Source organism: Solea senegalensis, linkage group LG2, assembly GCF_019176455.1.
Source record: "Solea senegalensis isolate Sse05_10M linkage group LG2, IFAPA_SoseM_1, whole genome shotgun sequence".
NCBI lineage: Eukaryota > Metazoa > Chordata > Actinopteri > Pleuronectiformes > Soleidae > Solea > Solea senegalensis.
The window spans coordinates 4,053,281-4,075,680 of record NC_058022.1 but is presented as its reverse complement, the minus strand read 5'-3'; the positions used below and the strand labels follow the sequence as shown (position 1 = coordinate 4,075,680).

The following is a 22,400-nucleotide window of genomic DNA, read 5'->3' as shown; positions in this document are numbered from 1 at the left end:
GCTGGGACTACCTCGCTTGGGGCGTCATCTTCCATAATTATGATTTGGTTAATCTACTTAAACTCAACCTTTAACCCTGTGATTTATGTCTTTTTCTACCCGTGGGTCAGAAAAACCATTAAACACATTTTTACTCTTCAGATTCTGCAGCCTGGCTCCCGTGAAGTGAGTGTGATGTAGTAAGAGAGAGAGACTCTGAAGAAAATATTAAATTCAAATGTGTGAAAGCCTTCTGTTGATTGCATCAAGCCTTTCTGTTTACTGTATATAAAGATCTTTGTGTGTTTTAATCCTGTGAATAAAAAAAAAAAGCACAGAAGTAACATACAATAAAATAAAACTATTATATACTGCTAACTATCCCTAATTGTATTATATTAAAGTTACATTATAGTATTTATATGTGTCTATGGACATACATTAAGACATCTGAACACATTTATGTGCATTTCTTTATGAATTTGAGCCCATTTTGCTCATATACAGTACCGTGCAAAAGAAATTGTTAACCATTGTTTGTTGTTTTCGCAGTGCTGTATTAACCATACAGCATAATTATGTCCCAGCACATCCAGAAAAAAACTGGAAAAATGTATGTAGTTTAAAATAACATTTTCAGAAAAAAAAAAAAAAAATTAAAATGGAGTATTTATCAATTAATCGAGAAAATAATCAACATGTTATCGTTAGTTGCAGCACAACAGAACAAAATACATGAAGGTATTACTCATATATAACAGACTTAAAAGAGTGTAGATAAGTAAACCTTTGTCCAAAAACGTGTTTTTCTTTACGTTCTGGTTGGCAGCCATGTGTTTGTGAGAGGAAGTGGCAAAGCAGCAAAGTCAGTGATAATGTGTCAAAACCTCAAACAACTACATCTAAAAAACCCTGAAATGTCCCTTTTAATAAGTTGTCCAAGTCCAGTGTTGTGTCTTTAAATGTTTATCAGACTGATCAGAAAAACTTTAAGTAGCAGTGAATTATTTCCTCCCCAAAATGGAAAAGTTTTAATCACCACAATTATCAATTTTAATGACGTGTTACGACCAGCTCAAAGGCCACAACAAAAGTGGGAGATGCACAACCAACTTTGTATAAAAAAAAAAAAAAATTATTAAATAAATGTGCAAAAATAGAAACAATAATGTGTGTAAGTCAGAATCAGTGGTGTATGAGGGTGTATGAATGCGATGAAGCATATGTTGTGCATTTTGTCAGTGTCTAACAAAGGAACAGCTAAACAAACAAATCATCGTGGTGCTGGTGAAGGGATTGCATGCTGGTCTCTGGGGAGGCGGGGTTAAATAGGCTGGGAGGCCTGGCCAGGTGTTATCAGTTACTCAATCAGCTCAGCCTGAGACTGCAGGTAAAGGAGCAGAGCACCAGTATACAAGTAACGGGTTCTGGGCAGTCACAAAAGGGACACACGGTGCTGCAGTGGCAAACAGTGTTGCCTGACAGCAAGAAGGGCCCAGTTGAGATCCTGCATTCCACAGAGGGTCTTTCTGAGTGGAGTTTGCATGTTCTCCCCATGTGTGCATGGGTTTTCCCCAGGTTCTTTAGTTTTCAACCACACTCCAAAAACATGCAGATTTGGGAATGAAGCAAATTGGACACTCTAAATTGACCGTAGGTGTGAGAGTGAATGGTTGTTTGTCTCTATGTGTCTCTGTGATGGACTGGCAGTCTGTCCAGGGTGTACTCCACCTTTCATCATACAGTCCCTGACAAAAGTCTTGTCGCCTGGGTACAAGTTGACCTTAAGTGCCCCTTAAATATATGTCTAATCAATTTTTTTTTACAAGAAATGGCTAATTTTAATCCCAACAGTTTTTGAAGTAATGTTTTGGTGCCAAATGAAACTTCTGAAAAGCATTCTAACGTTCACAGCTTGGTAAAGCCCACTGATTCAGTTTTTGCAAAGACAAAAGTCTTGTCGCCTTGTCATATGATGCACCCAATCCTAGATTACAGCCTCTCCTGTGATCAATAATTGATCAATCAATTAGCGGGTGTGTATAAAAAGAACCCCATCACACCAGACATTCACTTCAACTGCAACTTGACCTCTGACAACATGCCTAAGATTCACCCTGAGACCAAAGCGTTGATTATCAAGAGGCTGAAGACCAGATCCACTGCTGAGGTGGCTGACAACTTCAATGTGTCTCAGCATCAAATACAAAGTGTAAGAAAAAGATTAAAAAAGACTGGAGATGTTTTTGACAAGCCCAGGTCCGGCAGACCCTGCAAGACAACTGCTCGAAAATCCAAGGCCAGCCCCTTTTCCACTGCAGCAGAGCTTCACCAGGCCTGGTCACCTCAAGTCCCCATGTCAACCAGAACAGTTCGTAGAATTCTGTCTCGAAATGGCCTCTGTGCCCAGAAACCATCACTTAACAAAAGGCAATTAAAAAAATGTGTGGCATTTGCCAAGGCCCACAGCCTGCTAAAAGGATGGACGCTGGAAAAGTGGCAGAAGGTGGATTTCTCAGATGAATCTTCGGTTGAATTACATCACAGCCGCCGAATATTGCAGGAGAACTACTGGAGCCCGCATAGATCCGAGATTCACCCAGAAAACAGTTAAGTTTGGTGGTGGAAAAATCATGGTCTGGGGTTACATCCAGTAAAGGGGTGTGTGAGAGATTTGCAGGGTGGAAGGCAATATCAATAGCCTAAAATTTCAAGAAGTATTAGCTCCCTCTTACATTCCCAAACATAAAAGAAAAAATTTTGCAGCAGGATGGTGCTCCATCGCATACTTCCACCTCTACATCAAAGTTCCTCAAGGCGATGAAGATCAAGGTGCTCCAGGACTGGCCAGCCCAGTCACCAGACATGAACATCATTGAGCATGTCTGGGGTAGAATGAAAGAGGAAGCATGGAAGACAATACCAAAGAATCTTGATGAACTCTGGGAGGCATGTAAGACTGCTTTCTTTGCTATTCCTGATGACTTGTATGAATCATTATCGAACTGCATGGATGCAGTCCTGCAAGCTCATGGAAGTCATACAAGATATTAAATATGGATCTCACAGCACCACTGCTTAATTTGCTGATGTTATGCAGCATATTTTTGTATTTGAAGTAAATTATTTGTTCAATTTTCACATTACTCTCTGTAGGCGACAAAACTTTTGTCTTACCAAAATCTGACCTTTCTGTGTTCATTAAATGATCAATCTTTCTTCAGTGAAGCAAATTTATTTTAGTATATTGAACATGATTTGGGAGGGTTTTAGCTTTCATATGAGCCATTTCTAAAACCAATGGATTAATTTAAAGGTAGGTTATGAGCTGTTTTTTCTACAAAATGGATAAGTGACAAGACTTTTGTCAGGGACTGTATGTTAGCTAAGATCGGCACAGCTCCCTCCATGACCCTCATGTGGAGGATAAAGCGGTAGAGGATGTGCAAAGAATATGTTGGGTGCATGTGGACAATGCATGGGTGAACTGAATGCCCGCCACATCGGTGAGTGGAGTATTAAGCCCACTCTCCTGCATCAAATTCCATAGACAAAATCCCCCCATGACAGTGTCCCAAAAGGTGTCCCTAGAGGAAATGAGGGCTGTAAATGATGTTCCTTTATACTTCGATAACATACCAACGCTCTCTTGCATATCTTCAAAGACATAGCACTTTAAAAGGTGACAAACTTTGACAAAAAACATCTGCATCAGCCTTTTTCTTGGCAGCAGCTTTTCGCAAAAAAACGTCTGTTGTTGGTTACTTTTCTGCCATATTGTTATCTCAACTGTCTTGGTGCATGCCCATACGGGGTTGGAGTCAATGACAGTTGGAATGATGCATCACAGTCCAGTTCATTTGTCTGGGCCTTTCAATATGATTGGATGATGTTTTTACAGGCCTGTCCGTTCCACCGCTGAAATGTTTTATTTTTATGACAAACGGCCCTCTCTCCTGCACCAAATACCATAGACAAAATCCCCTATATGACTTTGTCCCAAAGGGTGTCCTTAGATGAAATGAGGGCTGCACTAGGTGGCCTTTTCATTTTTGCCCCTGCCCTTCCAAATGCACCACTGCATTTCATTTAGAATTGAGGTTGCACATTCAGGCGTAGCAGGGGACCTTTTTTTAGACTGCCCTTATGATGAGGTGGAATTTGCATATGTAAGATGAGGAAGGAAAGAGATAAAGTAACTGTATGATGAAGATGTTGGATCAGAAAGCTGTCAGATCTCTCTGCAGCATCTGCTCGCTCTCTCTCTCTCTCGCACTCTGAGCATGGAGGCTCCGGAGGAAGCCAAACTCTGCTTTCCCCACATCAACACCTCCTGTAGGAGGACGACGGCTCCTTACGTGGAGACCATGCTCACTTACACTGTACTGTCCTGCGTCACGATACTCACTGTGATCCTAAACCTGCTGGTCATCATCTCTATCTCACACTTCAAGTAGAGTCACAATTTCTCCACGTGGTTCTTGCATACAATTAAATTTAGGTCTCTAATGCAACCAAGATTTGCTATACTGTAGCTATAGATGCACTTATCTGCTTTTGTAGTTCTCCTAGTATTATATATTGTGGGTTGTACATAGAACATCAGTGTTGTCAGTGTTGATTTTCTCTTATTTCAGGCAGCTCCACACCACCACCAACCTCCTCCTCCTCTCTCTGGCTGTCGCTGACTTCCTCGTTGGTCTCCTGCAGATGCCACTTGTTCTCCTCCAAAACCAAGGCTGCTGGTTCTTGGGCGACATCATGTGTGTCGTGCATTATTTTCTCGCTGTCCTCGTTGTCAGCGTTTCAGTGGGAAGCATGGTGCTCATATCAGTCGACCGCTACATAGCAATTTGTAACCCCATGTTTTACACCACCAGAGTCACTCTGACCAGAGTAAAATTCTCTGTTTGTCTGTGTTGGATATGTTCCGGTGTGCATGGCAGTTGGATATTCAGGGACGTCTTAAAACAGCCTGACATGTATATCACCTGCTATGGAAGTTGTGTAGTTGTGGTTGGTTTCGCTGAAGGACTTGTTGATATGTTTGCCCTGTTTTTAGGCCCCATTTTAGTTATCACAGTTTTATATTTGAGAGTGTTCGTGGTGGCTGTGTCTCAGGCTCGGGCCATGAGCTCTCACATCACAGTCGTCACAGTGGAGCGTTCCCATACTGTAAAAGCAATGAAATCTGAGATTAAAGCAGCCAGAACTCTCGGTATTGTATTGCTTGTTTTTCTTTTCTGCTCATGTCCATATTATTGTTTTGCTGCAGCAGCTGAGAGTACCTCGCTTGGGGCGTCATATTCAGTCATTATGCTTTGGTTAATCTACTTAAACTCGACCTTTAACCCTGTGATTTATGTCTTTTTCTACCCGTGGGTCAGAAAAACCATTAAACACATTTTTACTCTTCAGATTCTGCAGCCTGGCTCCCGTGAAGTGAGTGTGATGTAGTAAGAGAGAGAGACTCTGAAGAAAATATTAAATTAAAATGTGTGAAAGCCTTCTGTTGATTGCCTCAAGCCTTTCTGTTTAATGTATATAAAGATATTTGTGTGTTTTAAAAAAAAAGCACAGGAGTAACATACAATAAAAATAAAACTGTTACATACTGCTAACTGTCCCTAATTCTAACATATATAAGTTACATTATAGTATCTATATGTGTGCATGGACAAATATTAAGACATCTGAACACATTTATGTGCATTGCTTTATGAATTTTAGCCCATTTTGCTCATATACAGTGCTATGCAAAAGCAATTATTAACCATGGTTTGTTGTTTTTGCAGTGCTGTATTAACCATACAGCATAATTAAGTCTCAGCACATCCAGAAAAAACTGGAAAGATGTATGTAGTTTAGAAATAACATTTTCAGAAAAAAAAAAAAAAATTAAAAAGGAGTATTTAGTGTGACCTGCCCTTACATTTGAACAATAACACCAAACGATTCATCAATTAATTGAGAAAATAATCAACATATGAGTCGTTAGTTGCAGCACAACAGAACAAAATTACATGAAGGTATTACTCATATATAACAGACTTAAAAGAGTGTAGATAAGTAAACCTTTGTCCAAAAACGTGTTTTTCTTTACGTCCTGGTTGGCAGCCATGTTGTTTGTGAGAGGAAGTGACAAAGCAGCAAGGTCACTGATAAAGTGTCAAAACCTCAAACAACTACATCTTAAAAACCCTGAAATGTCCCTTTTAATAAGTTGTCCAAGTCCAGTGTTCTGTCATTACATGTTTGTCAGACTGATCAGAAAAACTTTAAGTAGCAGTGAATTATTTCCCACCCAAAGTTGAAATGTTTTAATCACCAAAATGATCAATTTTAATGATGTGTTACGACCGGCTCAAAGGCCACAACAAAAGTGGGAGATGCACAACCAACTTTGTATAAACAAAAGTAAAATTTATTAAATAAATGTGCAAGAATAGAAACAATGATGTGTGTAAGTCAGAATCAGTGGTGTATGAGGGTGTATGAATGCGATGAAGCATATGTAGGGCATTTTGTCAGTGTCTAACAAAGGAACAGCTTAACAAACAAATCATCGTGGTGCTGGTGAAGGGATTGCATGCTGGTCTCTGGGGAGGCGGGGTTAAATAGGCTGGTAGGCCTGGCCAGGTGTTATCAGTTACTCAATCATCTCAGCCTGAGACTGCAGGTAAAGGAGCAGAGCACCAGTATACAAGTAACGGGTTCTGGGCAGTCACAAAAGGGACACATGGTGCTGCAGTGGCAAACATTGTTGCCTGACAGCAAGAAGGGCCCAGTTGAGATCCTGCATTCCACAGAGGGTCTTTCTGAGTGGAGTTTGCATGTTTTCCCCATGTGTGCATGGGTTTTCCCCAGGTTCTTTAGTTTTCTACCACACTCCAAAAACATGCAGATTTGGGAATGAAGCAAATTCGACACTCTAAATTGACCGTAGGTGTGAGAGTGAATGGTTCTTTGTCTCTATGTGTCTCTGTGATGGACTGGCAATCTGTCCAGGGTGTACTCCACCTTTCATCATATGTTAGCTAAGATTGGCACAGCTCCCTCCATGACCCTCATGTGGAGGATAAAGCGTTAGAGGATGTGCAAAGAGCATGTTGGGTCCACGTGGACAATGCATGGGCGAACTGAATGCCCGCCACATCGGTGGGTGGAGTATTAAACCCACTCTCCTGCATCAAATTCCATAAACAATATCCCCCTATGACAGTGTCCCAAAAGGTGTCCCTAGAGGAAATGAGGGCTGTAAATGATGTCCCTTTATACTTCGATAACATACCAACGCTCTCTTGCATATCTTCAAAGACATAGCACTTTAAAAGGTGACAAACTTTGACAAAAAACATCTGCATCAGCCTTTTTCTTGGCAACAGCTTTTCGCAAAAAAACGTCTGTTGTTGGTTACTTTTCTGCCATAATGTTACCTCAACTGTCTTGGTGCATGCCCATACGGGGTTGGAGTCAATGACAGTAGGAATAATGTCCAGTTCATTTGTCTGGGCCTTTCAATATGATTGGATGATGTTTTTACAGGCCTGTCCGTTCCACCGCTGAAATGTTTTATTTTTATGACAAACGGCCCTCTCTCCTGCACCAAATACCATAGACAAAATCCCCTATATGACTTTGTCCCAAAGGATGTCCTTAGATGAAATGAGGGCTGCACTAGGTGGCCTTTTCATTTTTGCCCCTGCCCTTCCAAATGCACCACTGCATTTCATTTAGAATTGAGGCTGCACATTCAGGCGTAGCAGGGGACCTTTTTTTAGACTGCCCTTATGATGAGGTGGAATTTGCATATGTAAGATGAGGAAGGAAAGAGATAAAGTAACTGTATGATGAAGATGTTGGATCAGAAAGCTGTCAGATCTCTCTGCAGCATCTGCTCGCTCTCTCTCTCTCTCGCTCTCTGAGCATGGAGGCTCTGGAGGAAGCCAAACTCTGCTTTCCCCACATCAACACCTCCTGTAGGAGGACGACGGCTCCTTACGTGGAGACCATGCTCACTTACACTGTATTGTCCTGCGTCACGATACTCACTGTGATCCTAAACCTGCTGGTCATCATCTCTATCTCACACTTCAAGTTGAGTCACAATTTCTCCATGTGGTTCTTGCATACAATTAAATTTAGGTCTCTAATGCAACCAAGATTTGCTATACTGTAGCTATAGATGCACTTATCTGCTTTTGTAGTTTTCCTAGTATTATATATTGTTGGTTGTACATAGAACATCAGTTGTCAGTGTTGATTTTCTCTTATTTCAGGCAGCTCCACACCACCACCAACCTCCTCCTCCTCTCTCTGGCTGTCGCTGACTTCCTCGTGGGTCTCCTGCAGATGCCACTTGTTCTCCTCCAAAACCAAGGCTGCTGGTTCTTGGGCGACATCATGTGTGTCGTGCATTATTTTCTCGCTGCCCTCGTTGTCAGCGTTTCAGTGGGAAGCATGGTGCTCATATCAGTCGACCGCTACATAGCAATTTGTAACCCCATGTTTTACACCACCAGAGTCACTCTGACCAGAGTAAAATTCTCTGTTTGTCTGTGTTGGATATGTTCCGGTGTGCATGGCAGTTGGATATTCAGGGACGTCTTAAAACAGCCTGACATGTATATCACCTGCTATGGAAGTTGTGTAGTTGTGGTTGGTTTCGCTGAAGGACTTGTTGATATGTTTGCCATGTTTTTAGGCCCCATTTTAGTTATCGCAGTTTTGTATTTGAGAGTGTTCGTGGTGGCTGTGTCTCAGGCTCGGGCCATGCGCTCTCACATCACAGTCGTCACAGTGGAGCGTTCCCAGACTGTAAAAGCAATGAAATCTGAGATTAAAGCAGCCAGGACTCTCGGTATTGTATTGGTAGTTTTTCTTCTCTGCACATGTCCATATTATTGTTTTGCTGCAGCAGCTGAGAGTACCTCGCTTGGGGCGTCATATTCAGTCATTATGCTTTGGTTAATCTACTTAAACTCGACCTTTAACCCTGTGATTTATGTCTTTTTCTACCCGTGGGTCAGAAAAACCATCAAACACATTTTTACTCTTCAGATTCTGCAGCCTGGCTCCCGTGAAGTGAGTGTGATGTAGTAAGAGAGACTCTGAAGAAAATATTAAATTCAAATGTATGAAAGCCTTCTGTTGATTGTGTCAACCCTTTCTGTTTACTGTATATAAAGGTCTTTGTGTGTTTTAAAAAAAAAAGCACAGAAGTAACATACAATAAAAATAAAACTTATCTACTGCTAACTGTCCCTAATTCTAACATATTAAAGTTACATTATAGTATCTATATGTGTGCATGGACAAATATTAAGACATCTGAACACATTTATGTGCATTGCTTTATGAATTTGAGCCCATTTTGCTCATATACAGTGCTATGCAAAAGCAATCATTAACCATTGTTTGTTGTTTTCGCAGTGCTGTATTAACCATACAGCATATTTAAGTCTCAGAACATCCAGAAAAAACTGCAAAGATGTATGTAGTTTAGAAATAACATTTTCAGAAAAAAAACAAATATTGAAAAGGAGTATTTAGTGTGACCTGCCCTTACATTTTAACAACAACACCAAACGATTCATCAATTAATTGAGAAAATAATCAACATATTAATCGTTAGTTGCAGCACAACAGAACAAAATTACATGAAGGTATTACTCATATATAACAGACTTAAAAGGGTGTAGATAAGTAAACCTTTGTCCAAAAATGTGTTTTTCTTTACGTCCTGGTTGGCAGCCATGTTGTTTGTGAGAGGAAGTGGCAAAGCAGCAAAGTCAGTGATAATGTGTCAAAACCTCAAACAACTACATCTAAAAAACCCTGAAATGTCCCTTTTAATAAGTTGTCCAAGTCCAGTGTTCTGTCATTACATGTTTGTCAGACTGATCAGAAAAACTTTAAGTAGCAGTGAATTATTTCCCACCCAAAGTTGAAATGTTTTAATCACCAAAATGATCAATTTTAATGATGTGTTACGACCAGCTCAAAGGCCACAACAAAAGTGGGAGATGCACAACCAACTTTGTATAAACAAAAGTAAAATTTATTAAATAAATGTGCAAGATTAGAAACAATGATGTGTGTAAGTCAGAATCAGTGGTGTAGGAGGGTGTATGAATGCAATGAAGCATATGTTGTGCATTTTGTCAGTGTCTAACAAAGGAACAGCTAAACAAACAAATCATCGTGGTGCTGGTGAAGGGATTGCATGCTGGTCTCTGGGCAGGCAGGGTTGAATAGGCTGGGAGGCCTGGCCAGGTGTTATCAGTTACTCAATGCAAGTAAAAGAGCAGAGGACCAGTATACAAGTAACGGTTCCGGGCAGTCACAAAAGGGACACATGGTGCTGCAGTGGCAAACATTATTGCCTGACAGCAAGAAGGGCCCAGTTGAGATCCTGCATTCCACAGACGGTCTTTCTGAGTGGAGTTTGCATGTTCTCCCCATGTGTGCATGGGTTTTCCCCAGGTTCTTTACTTTTCTACCACACTCCAAAAACATGCAGATTTGGGAATGAAGCAAATTCGACAATCTAAATTGACCGTAGGTGTGAGAGTGAATGGTTCTTTGTCTCTATGTGTCTCTGTGATGGACTGGCAGTCTGTCCAGGGTGTACTCCACCTTTCATCATATGTTAGCTAAGATTGGCACAGCTCCCTCCATGACCCTCATGTGGAGGATAAAGCGGTAGAGGATGTGCAAAGAGTATGTTGGGTGCATGTGGACAATGCATGGGTGAACTGAATGCCCGCCACATCGGTGAGTGGAGTATTAAGCCCACTCTCCTGCATCAAATTCCATAGACAAAATCCCCCTATGACAGTGTCCCAAAAGGTGTCCCTAGAGGAAATGAGGGCTGTAAATGATGTTCCTTTATACTTCGATAACATACCAACGCTCTCTTGCATATCTTCAAAGACATAGCACTTTAAAAGGTGACAAACTTTGACAAAAAACATCTGCATCAGCCTTTTTCTTGGCAGCAGCTTTTCGCAAAAAAACGTCTGTTGTTGGTTACTTTTCTGCCATATTGTTATCTCAACTGTCTTGGTGCATGCCCATACGGGGTTGGAGTCAATGACAGTTGGAATGATGCATCACAGTCCAGTTCATTTGTCTGGGCCTTTCAATATGATTGGATGATGTTTTTACAGGCCTGTCCGTTCCACCGCTGAAATGTTTTATTTTTATGACAAACGGCCCTCTCTCCTGCACCAAATACCATAGACAAAATCCCCTATATGACTTTGTCCCAAAGGGTGTCCTTAGATGAAATGAGGGCTGCACTAGGTGGCCTTTTCATTTTTGCCCCTGCCCTTCCAAATGCACCACTGCATTTCATTTAGAATTGAGGTTGCACATTCAGGCGTAGCAGGGGACCTTTTTTTAGACTGCCCTTATGATGAGGTGGAATTTGCATATGTAAGATGAGGAAGGAAAGAGATAAAGTAACTGTATGATGAAGATGTTGGATCAGAAAGCTGTCAGATCTCTCTGCAGCATCTGCTCGCTCTCTCTCTCTCTCGCACTCTGAGCATGGAGGCTCCGGAGGAAGCCAAACTCTGCTTTCCCCACATCAACACCTCCTGTAGGAGGACGACGGCTCCTTACGTGGAGACCATGCTCACTTACACTGTACTGTCCTGCGTCACGATACTCACTGTGATCCTAAACCTGCTGGTCATCATCTCTATCTCACACTTCAAGTAGAGTCACAATTTCTCCACGTGGTTCTTGCATACAATTAAATTTAGGTCTCTAATGCAACCAAGATTTGCTATACTGTAGCTATAGATGCACTTATCTGCTTTTGTAGTTCTCCTAGTATTATATATTGTGGGTTGTACATAGAACATCAGTGTTGTCAGTGTTGATTTTCTCTTATTTCAGGCAGCTCCACACCACCACCAACCTCCTCCTCCTCTCTCTGGCTGTCGCTGACTTCCTCGTTGGTCTCCTGCAGATGCCACTTGTTCTCCTCCAAAACCAAGGCTGCTGGTTCTTGGGCGACATCATGTGTGTCGTGCATTATTTTCTCGCTGTCCTCGTTGTCAGCGTTTCAGTGGGAAGCATGGTGCTCATATCAGTCGACCGCTACATAGCAATTTGTAACCCCATGTTTTACACCACCAGAGTCACTCTGACCAGAGTAAAATTCTCTGTTTGTCTGTGTTGGATATGTTCCGGTGTGCATGGCAGTTGGATATTCAGGGACGTCTTAAAACAGCCTGACATGTATATCACCTGCTATGGAAGTTGTGTAGTTGTGGTTGGTTTCGCTGAAGGACTTGTTGATATGTTTGCCCTGTTTTTAGGCCCCATTTTAGTTATCACAGTTTTATATTTGAGAGTGTTCGTGGTGGCTGTGTCTCAGGCTCGGGCCATGAGCTCTCACATCACAGTCGTCACAGTGGAGCGTTCCCATACTGTAAAAGCAATGAAATCTGAGATTAAAGCAGCCAGAACTCTCGGTATTGTATTGCTTGTTTTTCTTTTCTGCTCATGTCCATATTATTGTTTTGCTGCAGCAGCTGAGAGTACCTCGCTTGGGGCGTCATATTCAGTCATTATGCTTTGGTTAATCTACTTAAACTCGACCTTTAACCCTGTGATTTATGTCTTTTTCTACCCGTGGGTCAGAAAAACCATTAAACACATTTTTACTCTTCAGATTCTGCAGCCTGGCTCCCGTGAAGTGAGTGTGATGTAGTAAGAGAGAGAGACTCTGAAGAAAATATTAAATTAAAATGTGTGAAAGCCTTCTGTTGATTGCCTCAAGCCTTTCTGTTTAATGTATATAAAGATATTTGTGTGTTTTAAAAAAAAAGCACAGGAGTAACATACAATAAAAATAAAACTGTTACATACTGCTAACTGTCCCTAATTCTAACATATATAAGTTACATTATAGTATCTATATGTGTGCATGGACAAATATTAAGACATCTGAACACATTTATGTGCATTGCTTTATGAATTTTAGCCCATTTTGCTCATATACAGTGCTATGCAAAAGCAATTATTAACCATGGTTTGTTGTTTTTGCAGTGCTGTATTAACCATACAGCATAATTAAGTCTCAGCACATCCAGAAAAAACTGGAAAGATGTATGTAGTTTAGAAATAACATTTTCAGAAAAAAAAAAAAAAATTAAAAAGGAGTATTTAGTGTGACCTGCCCTTACATTTTAACAACAACACCAAACGATTCATCAATTAATTGAGAAAATAATCAACATATGAGTCGTTAGTTGCAGCACAACAGAACAAAATTACATGAAGGTATTACTCATATATAACAGACTTAAAAGAGTGTAGATAAGTAAACCTTTGTCCAAAAACGTGTTTTTCTTTACGTCCTGGTTGGCAGCCATGTTGTTTGTGAGAGGAAGTGACAAAGCAGCAAGGTCAGTGATAATGTGTCAAAACCTCAAACAACTACATCTAAAAAACCCTGAAATGTCCCTTTTAATAAGTTGTCCAAGTCCAGTGTTCTGTCATTACATGTTTGTCAGACTGATCAGAAAAACTTTAAGTAGCAGTGAATTATTTCCCACCCAAAGTTGAAATGTTTTAATCACCAAAATGATCAATTTTAATGATGTGTTACGACCAGCTCAAAGGCCACAACAAAAGTGGGAGATGCACAACCAACTTTGTATAAACAAAAGTAAAATTTATTAAATAAATGTGCAAGAATAGAAACAATGATGTGTGTAAGTCAGAATCAGTGGTGTATGAGGGTGTATGAATGCGATGAAGCATATGTAGGGCATTTTGTCAGTGTCTAACAAAGGAACAGCTAAACAAACAAATCATCGTGGTGCTGGTGAAGGGATTGCATGCTGGTCTCTGGGGAGGCGGGGTTAAATAGGCTGGGAGGCCTGGCCAGGTGTTATCAGTTACACAATCAGCTCAGCCTGAGACTGTAAGTAAAAGAGCAGAGCACCAGTTTACAAGTAACGGGTTCTGGGCAGTCACAAAAGGGACACACGGTGCTGCAGTGGCAAACATTGTTGCCTGACAGCAAGAAGGGCCCAGTTGAGATCCTGCATTCCATAGAGGGTCTTTCTGAGTGGAGTTTGCATGTTTTCCCCATGTGTGCATGGGTTTTCCCCAGGTTCTTTAGTTTTCTACCACACTCCAAAAACATGCAGATTTGGGAATGAAGCAAATTCGACACTCTAAATTGACCGTAGGTGTGAGAGTGAATGGTTCTTTGTCTCTATGTGTCTCTGTGATGGACTGGCAATCTGTCCAGGGTGTACTCCACCTTTCATCATATGTTAGCTAAGATTGGCACAGCTCCCTCCATGACCCTCATGTGGAGGATAAAGCGGTAGAGGATGTGCAAAGAGCATGTTGGGTCCACGTGGATAATGCATGGGCGAACTGAATGCCCGCCACATCGGTGGGTGGAGTATTAAACCCACTCTCCTGCATCAAATTCCATAGACAAAATCCCCCTATGACAGTGTCCCAAAAGGTTTCCCTAGAGGAAATGAGGGCTGTAAATGATGTCCCTTTATACTTCGATAACATACCAACGCTCTCTTGCATATCTTCAAAGACATAGCACTTTAAAAGGTGACAAACTTTGACAAAAAACATCTGCATCAGCCTTTTTCTTGGCAGCAGCTTTTCGCAAAAAAACGTCTGTTGTTGGTTACTTTTCTGCCATATTGTTATCTCAACTGTCTTGGTGCATGCCCATACGGGGTTGGAGTCAATGACAGTTGGAATGATGCATCACAGTCCAGTTCATTTGTCTGGGCCTTTCAATATGATTGGATGATGTTTTTACAGGCCTGTCCGTTCCACCGCTGAAATGTTTTATTTTTATGACAAACGGCCCTCTCTCCTGCACCAAATACCATAGACAAAATCCCCTATATGACTTTGTCCCAAAGGGTGTCCTTAGATGAAATGAGGGCTGCACTAGGTGGCCTTTTCATTTTTGCCCCTGCCCTTCCAAATGCACCACTGCATTTCATTTAGAATTGAGGCTGCACATTCAGGCGTAGCAGGGGACCTTTTTTTAGACTGCCCTTATGATGAGGTGGAATTTGCATATGTAAGATGAGGAAGGAAAGAGATAAAGTAACTGTATGATGAAGATGTTGGATCAGAAAGCTGTCAGATCTCTCTGCAGCATCTGCTCGCTCTCTCTCTCTCTCGCACTCTGAGCATGGAGGCTCTGGAGGAAGCCAAACTCTGCTTTCCCCACATCAACACCTCCTGTAGGAGGACGACGGCTCCTTACGTGGAGACCATGCTCACTTACACTGTATTGTCCTGCGTCACGATACTCACTGTGATCCTAAACCTGCTGGTCATCATCTCTATCTCACACTTCAAGTAGAGTCACAATTTCTCCACGTGGTTCTTGCATACAATTAAATTTAGGTCTCTAATGCAACCAAGATTTGCTATACTGTAGCTATAGATGCACTTATCTGCTTTTGTAGTTCTCCTAGTATTATATATTGTGGGTTGTACATAGAACATCAGTGTTGTCAGTGTTGATTTTCTCTTATTTCAGGCAGCTCCACACCACCACCAACCTCCTCCTCCTCTCTCTGGCTGTCGCTGACTTCCTCGTTGGTCTCCTGCAGATGCCACTTGTTCTCCTCCAAAACCAAGGCTGCTGGTTCTTGGGCGACATCATGTGTGTCGTGCATTATTTTCTCGCTGCCCTCGTTGTCAGCGTTTCAGTGGGAAGCATGGTGCTCATATCAGTCGACCGCTACATAGCAATTTGTAACCCCATGTTTTACACCACCAGAGTCACTCTGACCAGAGTAAAATTCTCTGTTTGTCTGTGTTGGATATGTTCCGGTGTGCATGGCAGTTGGATATTCAGGGACGTCTTAAAACAGCCTGACATGTATATCACCTGCTATGGAAGTTGTGTATTTGTGGTCGGTTTTGCTGAAGGACTTGTTGATATGTTTGCCATGTTTTTAGGCCCCATTTTAGTTATCGCAGTTTTGTATTTGAGAGTGTTCGTGGTGGCTGTGTCTCAGGCTCGGGCCATGCGCTCTCACATCACAGTCGTCACAGTGGAGCGTTCCCAGACTGTAAAAGCAATGAAATCTGAGATTAAAGCAGCCAGGACTCTCGGTATTGTATTGGTAGTTTTTTTTCTCTGCACATGTCCATATTATTGTTTTGCTGCAGCAGCTGAGAGTACCTCGCTTGGGGCATCATATTCAGTAATTATGCTTTGGTTAATCTACTTGAACTCGACCTTTAACCCTGTGATATATGTCTTTTTCTACCCGTGGGTCAGAAAAACCATTAAACACATTTTTACTCTTCAGATTCTGCAGCCTGGCTCCCGTGAAGTGAGTGTGATGTAGAAGGAGAGAGACTCTGAAGAAAATATTAAATTCAAATGTATGAAAGCCTTCTGTTGATTGTGTCAAGCCTTTCTGTTTACTTTATATAAAGGTCTTTGTGTGTTTTTAAAAAAAAGCACAGGAGTAACATACAATAAAACTAAAACTGTTATATACTGCTAACTGTCCCTAATTCTAACATATTAAAGTTACATTATAGTATCTATATGTGTGCATGGACAAATATTAAGACATCTGAATACATTTATGTGCATCGCTTTATGAATTTGAGCCCATTTTGCTCATATACAGTGCTATGCAAAAGCAATTATTAACCATTGTTTGTTGTTTTCGCAGTGCTGTATTAACCATACAGCATAATTAAGTCTCAGCACATCCAGAAAAAACTGGAAAGATGTATGTACTTTAAAAATAACATTTTCAGAAAAAAAATTATTAAAAAGGAGTATTTATCAATTAATCGAGAAAATAATCAACATATTATCGTTAGTTGCAGCACAACAGAACAAAATTACATGAAGGTATTACTTATATATAACAGACTTAAAAGAGTGTAGATAAGTAAATCTTTGTCCAAAAACTTATTTTTCTTTACGTCCTGGTTGGCAGCCATGTTGTTTGTGAGAGGAAGTGGCAAAGCAGCAAAGTCAGTGATAATGTGTCAAAACCTCAAACAACTACATCTAAAAAACCCTGAAATGTCCCTTTTAATAAGTTGTCCAAGTCCAGTGTTCTGTCATTACATGTTTGTCAGACTGATCAGAAAAACTTTAAGTAGCAGTGAATTATTTCCCACCCAAAGTTGAAATGTTTTAATCACCAAAATGATCAATTTTAATGACGTGTTACGACCGGCTCAAAGGCCACAACAAAAGTGGGAGATGCACAACCAACTTTGTATAAACAAAAGTAAAATCTATTAAATAAATGTGCAAGAATAGAAACAATGATGTGTGTAAGTCAGAATCAGTGGTGTATGAGGGTGTATGAATGCAATGAAGCATATATTGTGCATTTTGTCAGTGTCTAACAAAGGAATAGCTAAACAAACAAATCATCGTGGTGCTGGTGAAGGGATTGCATGCTGGTCTCTGGGGAGGCGGGGTTAAATAGACTGGGAGGCCTGGCCAGGTGCTATCAGTTACTCAATCAGCTCAGCCTGAGACTGCAAGTAAAAGAGCAGAGGACCAGTATACAAGTAACGGGTTCCGGGCAGTCACAAAAGGGACACATGGTGCTGCAGTGGCAAACATTATTGCCTGACAGCAAGAAGGGCCCAGTTGAGATCCTGCATTCCACAGACGGTCTTTCTGAGTGGAGTTTGCATGTTCTCCCCATGTGTGCATGGGTTTTCCCCAGGTTCTTTACTTTTCTACCACACTCCAAAAACATGCAGATTTGGGAATGAAGCAAATTGGACACTCTAAATTGACCGTAGGTGTGAGAGTGAATGGTTGTTTGTCTCTATGTGTCCCTGTGATGGACTGGCAGTCTGTCCAGGTTGTACCCCACCTTTCATCATATGTTAGCTGAGATTGGCACAGCTTCCTCCATGACCCTCATGTGGAGGATAAAGCGGTAGAGGATGTGCAAAGAGTATGTTGGGTGCACGTGGATAATGCATGGGCGAACTGAATGCCTGCCACATCGGTGGGTGGAGTATTAAACCCACTCTCCTGCATCAAATTCCATAGACAAAATCCCCCTATGACAGTGTCCCAAAAGGTGTCCCTAGAGGAAATGAGGGCTGTAAATGATGTCCCTGTATACTTCAATAACATACCAACGCTCTCTTGCATATCTTCAAAGACATAGCACTTTAAAAGGTGACAAACTTTGACAAAGCCTTTTTCTTGGCAGCAGCTTTTCGCAAAAAAACGCCTGTTGTTGGTTACTTTTCTGCCATAATGTTACCTCAACTGTTTTGTTGCATGCGCGATTAGTGCACAAAGAGGTGCATGCCCATACGGGGTTGGAGTCAATGACAGTTGGAATGATGCATCACAGTCCAGTTCATTTGTCTGGGCCTTTCAATATGATTGGATGATGTTTTTACAGGCCTGTCCGTTCCACCGCTGAAATGTTTTATTTTTATGACAAACCGCCCACTCCCCTGCACCAAATACCATAGACAAAATCCCCTATATGACTTTGTCCCAAAGGGTGTCCTTAGATGAAATGAGGGCTGCACTAGGTGGCCTTTTCATTTTTGCCCCTGCCCTTCCAAATGCACCACTGCATTTCATTTAGAATTGAGGTTACACATTCAGGCGTAGCAGGGGACCTTTTTTTAGACTGACCTTATGATGAGGTGGAATTTGCATATGTAAGATGAGGAAAGAACGAGATAAAGTAACTGTATGATGAAGATGTTGGATCAGAAAGCTGTCAGAGCTCTCTGCAGCATCTGCTCGCTCTCTCTCTCTCTCTCGCTCTCTGAGCATGGAGGCTCCGGAGGAAGCGGAACTCTGCTTTCCCCACATCAACACCTCCTGTAGGAGGACGACGGCTCCTTACATGGAGACCATGCTCACTTACACTGTACTGTCCTGCATCACGATACTCACTGTGATCCTAAACCTGCTGGTCATCATCTCTATCTCACACTTCAAGTAGAGTCACAATTTCTACACATTTTCTACTATTGTTATAAATGCACTTGTCTGCTCTTGATGTTCTTGTAGTATTATATATTGTGGGTTGTACATAGAAAATCAGTGTTGTCAGTGTTGATTTTCTCTGATTTCAGGCAGCTCCACACCACCACCAACCTCCTCCTCCTCTCTCTGGCTGTCGCTGACTTCCTCGTGGGTCTCCTGCAGATGCCACTTCTTCTCCTCCAGAACCAAGGCTGCTGGTTCTTGGGTGATGTCATGTGTGTCGTGTATTACTGTTTAGGTTTCCTTGTTGTCAGCGTTTCAGTGGGAAGCATGGTGCTCATATCAGTCGACCGCTATATAGCAATTTGTAACCCCATGTTTTACACCACCAGAGTCACTCTGACCAGAGTTAAACTCTGTGTTTGTCTGTGTTGGATATTTTCCAGTGTACACAGCAGTTGGATTTTGAGGGGTGTCTTAAAACAGCCTGAAATGTATAACACATGCTATGGAAGTTGTGTTGTTGTGGTCGGTTTTGCTGAAGGACTTGTTGATATTATTGCCACATTTTTATGCCCTATTTTAGTCATAGCAGTTCTGTATTTGAGAGTGTTTGTGGTGGCTGTGTCTCAGGCTCGGGCCATGCGCTCTCACGTCGCAGTCATCACAGTGGAGCGTTCCCAGACTGTAAAAGCAATGAAATCTGAGATTAAAGCAGCCAGGACTCTTGGTATTGTATTGGTAGTTTTTCTTCTCTGCTCATGTCCATATGCTTGTTTTGCTGTTGCAGCTGAGAGTGCCTTGCTTGGGGCATCATATTCATTAATTATGGTTTGGTTAGTCTACTTAAACTCAACGTTTAACCCTGTGATATATGTCTTTTTCTACCCGTGGGTCAGAAAAACCATTAAACACATTTTTACTCTTCAGATTCTGCAGCCTGGCTCCCGTAAAGTGAGTGTGATGTAGAAGAAGAGAGAGACTCTGAAGAAAATATTAAATTCAAATGTATGAAAGCTATCTGTTGATTGTGTCAAGCCTTTCTTTTTACTGTATATAAAGATCTTTGTGTGTTTTTTAAAAAAAGCACAGGAGTAACATACAATAAAACTAAAACTGTTATATACTGCTAACTGTCCCTAATTCTATCATATTAAAGTTACATTATAGTATCTATATGTGTGTATAGACATATATTAAGACATCTGAACACATTTATGTGCATTGCTTTATGAGTTTGAGCCCATTTCGCTCATATACAGTACTGTGCAAAAGCAATTATTAACCATTGCTTGTTGTTTTCGCAGTGCTGTATTAAGCATACAGCATAATTAAGTCTCAGCACATCCAGAAAAAACTGGAAAAATTTATGTATTTTAAAAATAACATTTTCAGAATTTTTTTTTATTAAAAAGGAGTATTTAGTGTGACTTGCCCTTACATTTGAACAATATCACCAAATGATTCCTCAATTAATTGAGAAAATAATCGACATATTAATCGATTATGAAAATAATCGTTAGTTGCAGCACAACAGAACAAAATTACATGAACGTATTACTCATAACAGACTTAAAAGGGTGTAGATAAGTAAACCTTTGTCTAAAATGTGCTTTTCTTTACGTCCTGGTTGGCAGCCATGTTGTTTGTGAGAGGAAGTGGCAAAGCAGCAAAGTCAGTGATAATGTGTCAAAATCTCAAACAACTACATCTAAAAAAAAAAACTGAAATGTCCCTTTTAATAAGTTGTCCAAGTCCAGTGTTCTGTCATTACATGTTTGTTAGACTGATCAGAAAAACTTTAAGTAGCAGTGAATTATTTCCTCCCCAAAATTGATAAGTTTTAATCACCTAAATTATCAATTTTAATGACGTGTTACGACCAGCTCAAAGGCCACAACAAAAGTGGGAGATGCACAACCAACTTTGTATAAAAAAAAAAAAAATTATTAAATAAATGTGCAAGATTAGAAACAATGATCTGTGTAAGTCAGAATCAGTTGTGTATGAGGGTGTATGAATGCGATGAAGCATGTGTAGTGCATTTTGTCAGTGTCTAACAAAGGAACAGCTAAACAAACAAATCATCCTGGTGCTGGTGAAGGGATGGCATGATGGTCTCTGGGGGAGGCGGGGTTAAATAGGCTGGGAGGCCTGGCCAGGTGTTATCAGTTACACAATCAGCTCAGCCTGAGACTGCAAGTAAAAGAGCAGAGCACCAGTATACAAGTAACGGGTTCTGGGCAGTCACAAAAGGGACACACAGTGCTGCAGTGGCAAACATTGTTGCCCGACAGCAAGAAAGACTCAGTTGAGATCCTGCATTCCAAACAGGGTCATTTTGAGTGGAGTTTGCATGTTCTCCCCATGTGTGCATGGGTTTTCCCCAGGTTCTTTAGTTTTCTACCACACTCCAAAAACATGCAGATTTGGGAATGAAGTAAATTGGACACTCTAAATTGACCGTAGGTGTGAGAGTGAATGGTTGTTTGTCTCTATGTGTCCCTGTGATGGACTGGCAGTCTGTCCAGGGTGTACCGCACCTTTCATCATATGTTAGCTGAGATTGGCACAGCTCCCCCCATGACCCTCATGTGGAGAATAAAGCGGTAGAGGATGTGCAAAGAGCATGTTGGGTGCACGTGGATAATGCATGGTCAAACTGAATGCCCGCTACATCGGTGGGTGGAGTATTAAGACCTGTTAATCAAGCAGAAAAAATATTTCGACAAAAGACTAAGTAGTTGCCAAGGATAGTTATCTTCTCTCATCTTGACCAGCTGACACCCCGACTCCCCTGCCCGACTGACCTTTCAACTGTGAGACACTCGAACCAAAAAAGTTTGAGGGATAATTTTCTTCTTCTTTATTAGGAAAGCATCCCATTTCCTGCGTCCAGACTTGTACCGCCACCCGATGGTGAAGTGAGATACTACAGGACTCTGAGACACGAGTATACCGGGGTCCGTGATATGTACTTCGATGTGCACAGCATGTGTGCAGAAGTATACCAAAGCCTTAAGTGGACAGATCAGATATTCCCACCAATGCGACTCATACATCCTTAAAAACCCATGATCACATAATCACTATTGAACTGTGTCCCTTCAAGGAATTGGACTCATGCCGAGGTATCATATCTTTTAAGCCTTTGGAACATGTGATCGGAATTTAAAATCTCAAAATAACTTTTAATTCCATTTTGGCCTAACAATTTTTAGGTCAGTAGCTTATCCCACCCAAGTGTTAACCAGTGTGAATGCAGATTTCACATACAAGTCATTTTTGAAAGACAACATAAGGACGTTGGATAGCGTTGTTGCCTAACAGCAAGAAGGTTACAGGTTTGAATCCAAGTTTGACCAAGAGCCTTTCTGTGAGGAGTTTGCATGCTATCCCCAAGTACATGTCAATTCTCCCCAGGTACTCCAGACAGTATTTT

General features: G+C 41.2%; 1 protein-coding gene across 1 annotated transcript; it reads left to right on the top strand.

The window, feature by feature from the left end:
• Nucleotides 1-18,698: 18,698 nt before the first annotated feature.
• Nucleotides 18,699-19,882, top strand: LOC122784458 (trace amine-associated receptor 13c-like; the record flags this gene model as incomplete). The annotated part of the gene is made up of 2 exons (XM_044049753.1): nucleotides 18,699-18,970; nucleotides 19,108-19,882. Coding segments are annotated over exons 1-2 (945 nt in total), but the record flags the coding sequence as incomplete, so codon positions are not given.
• Nucleotides 19,883-22,400: the final 2,518 nt, after the last annotated feature.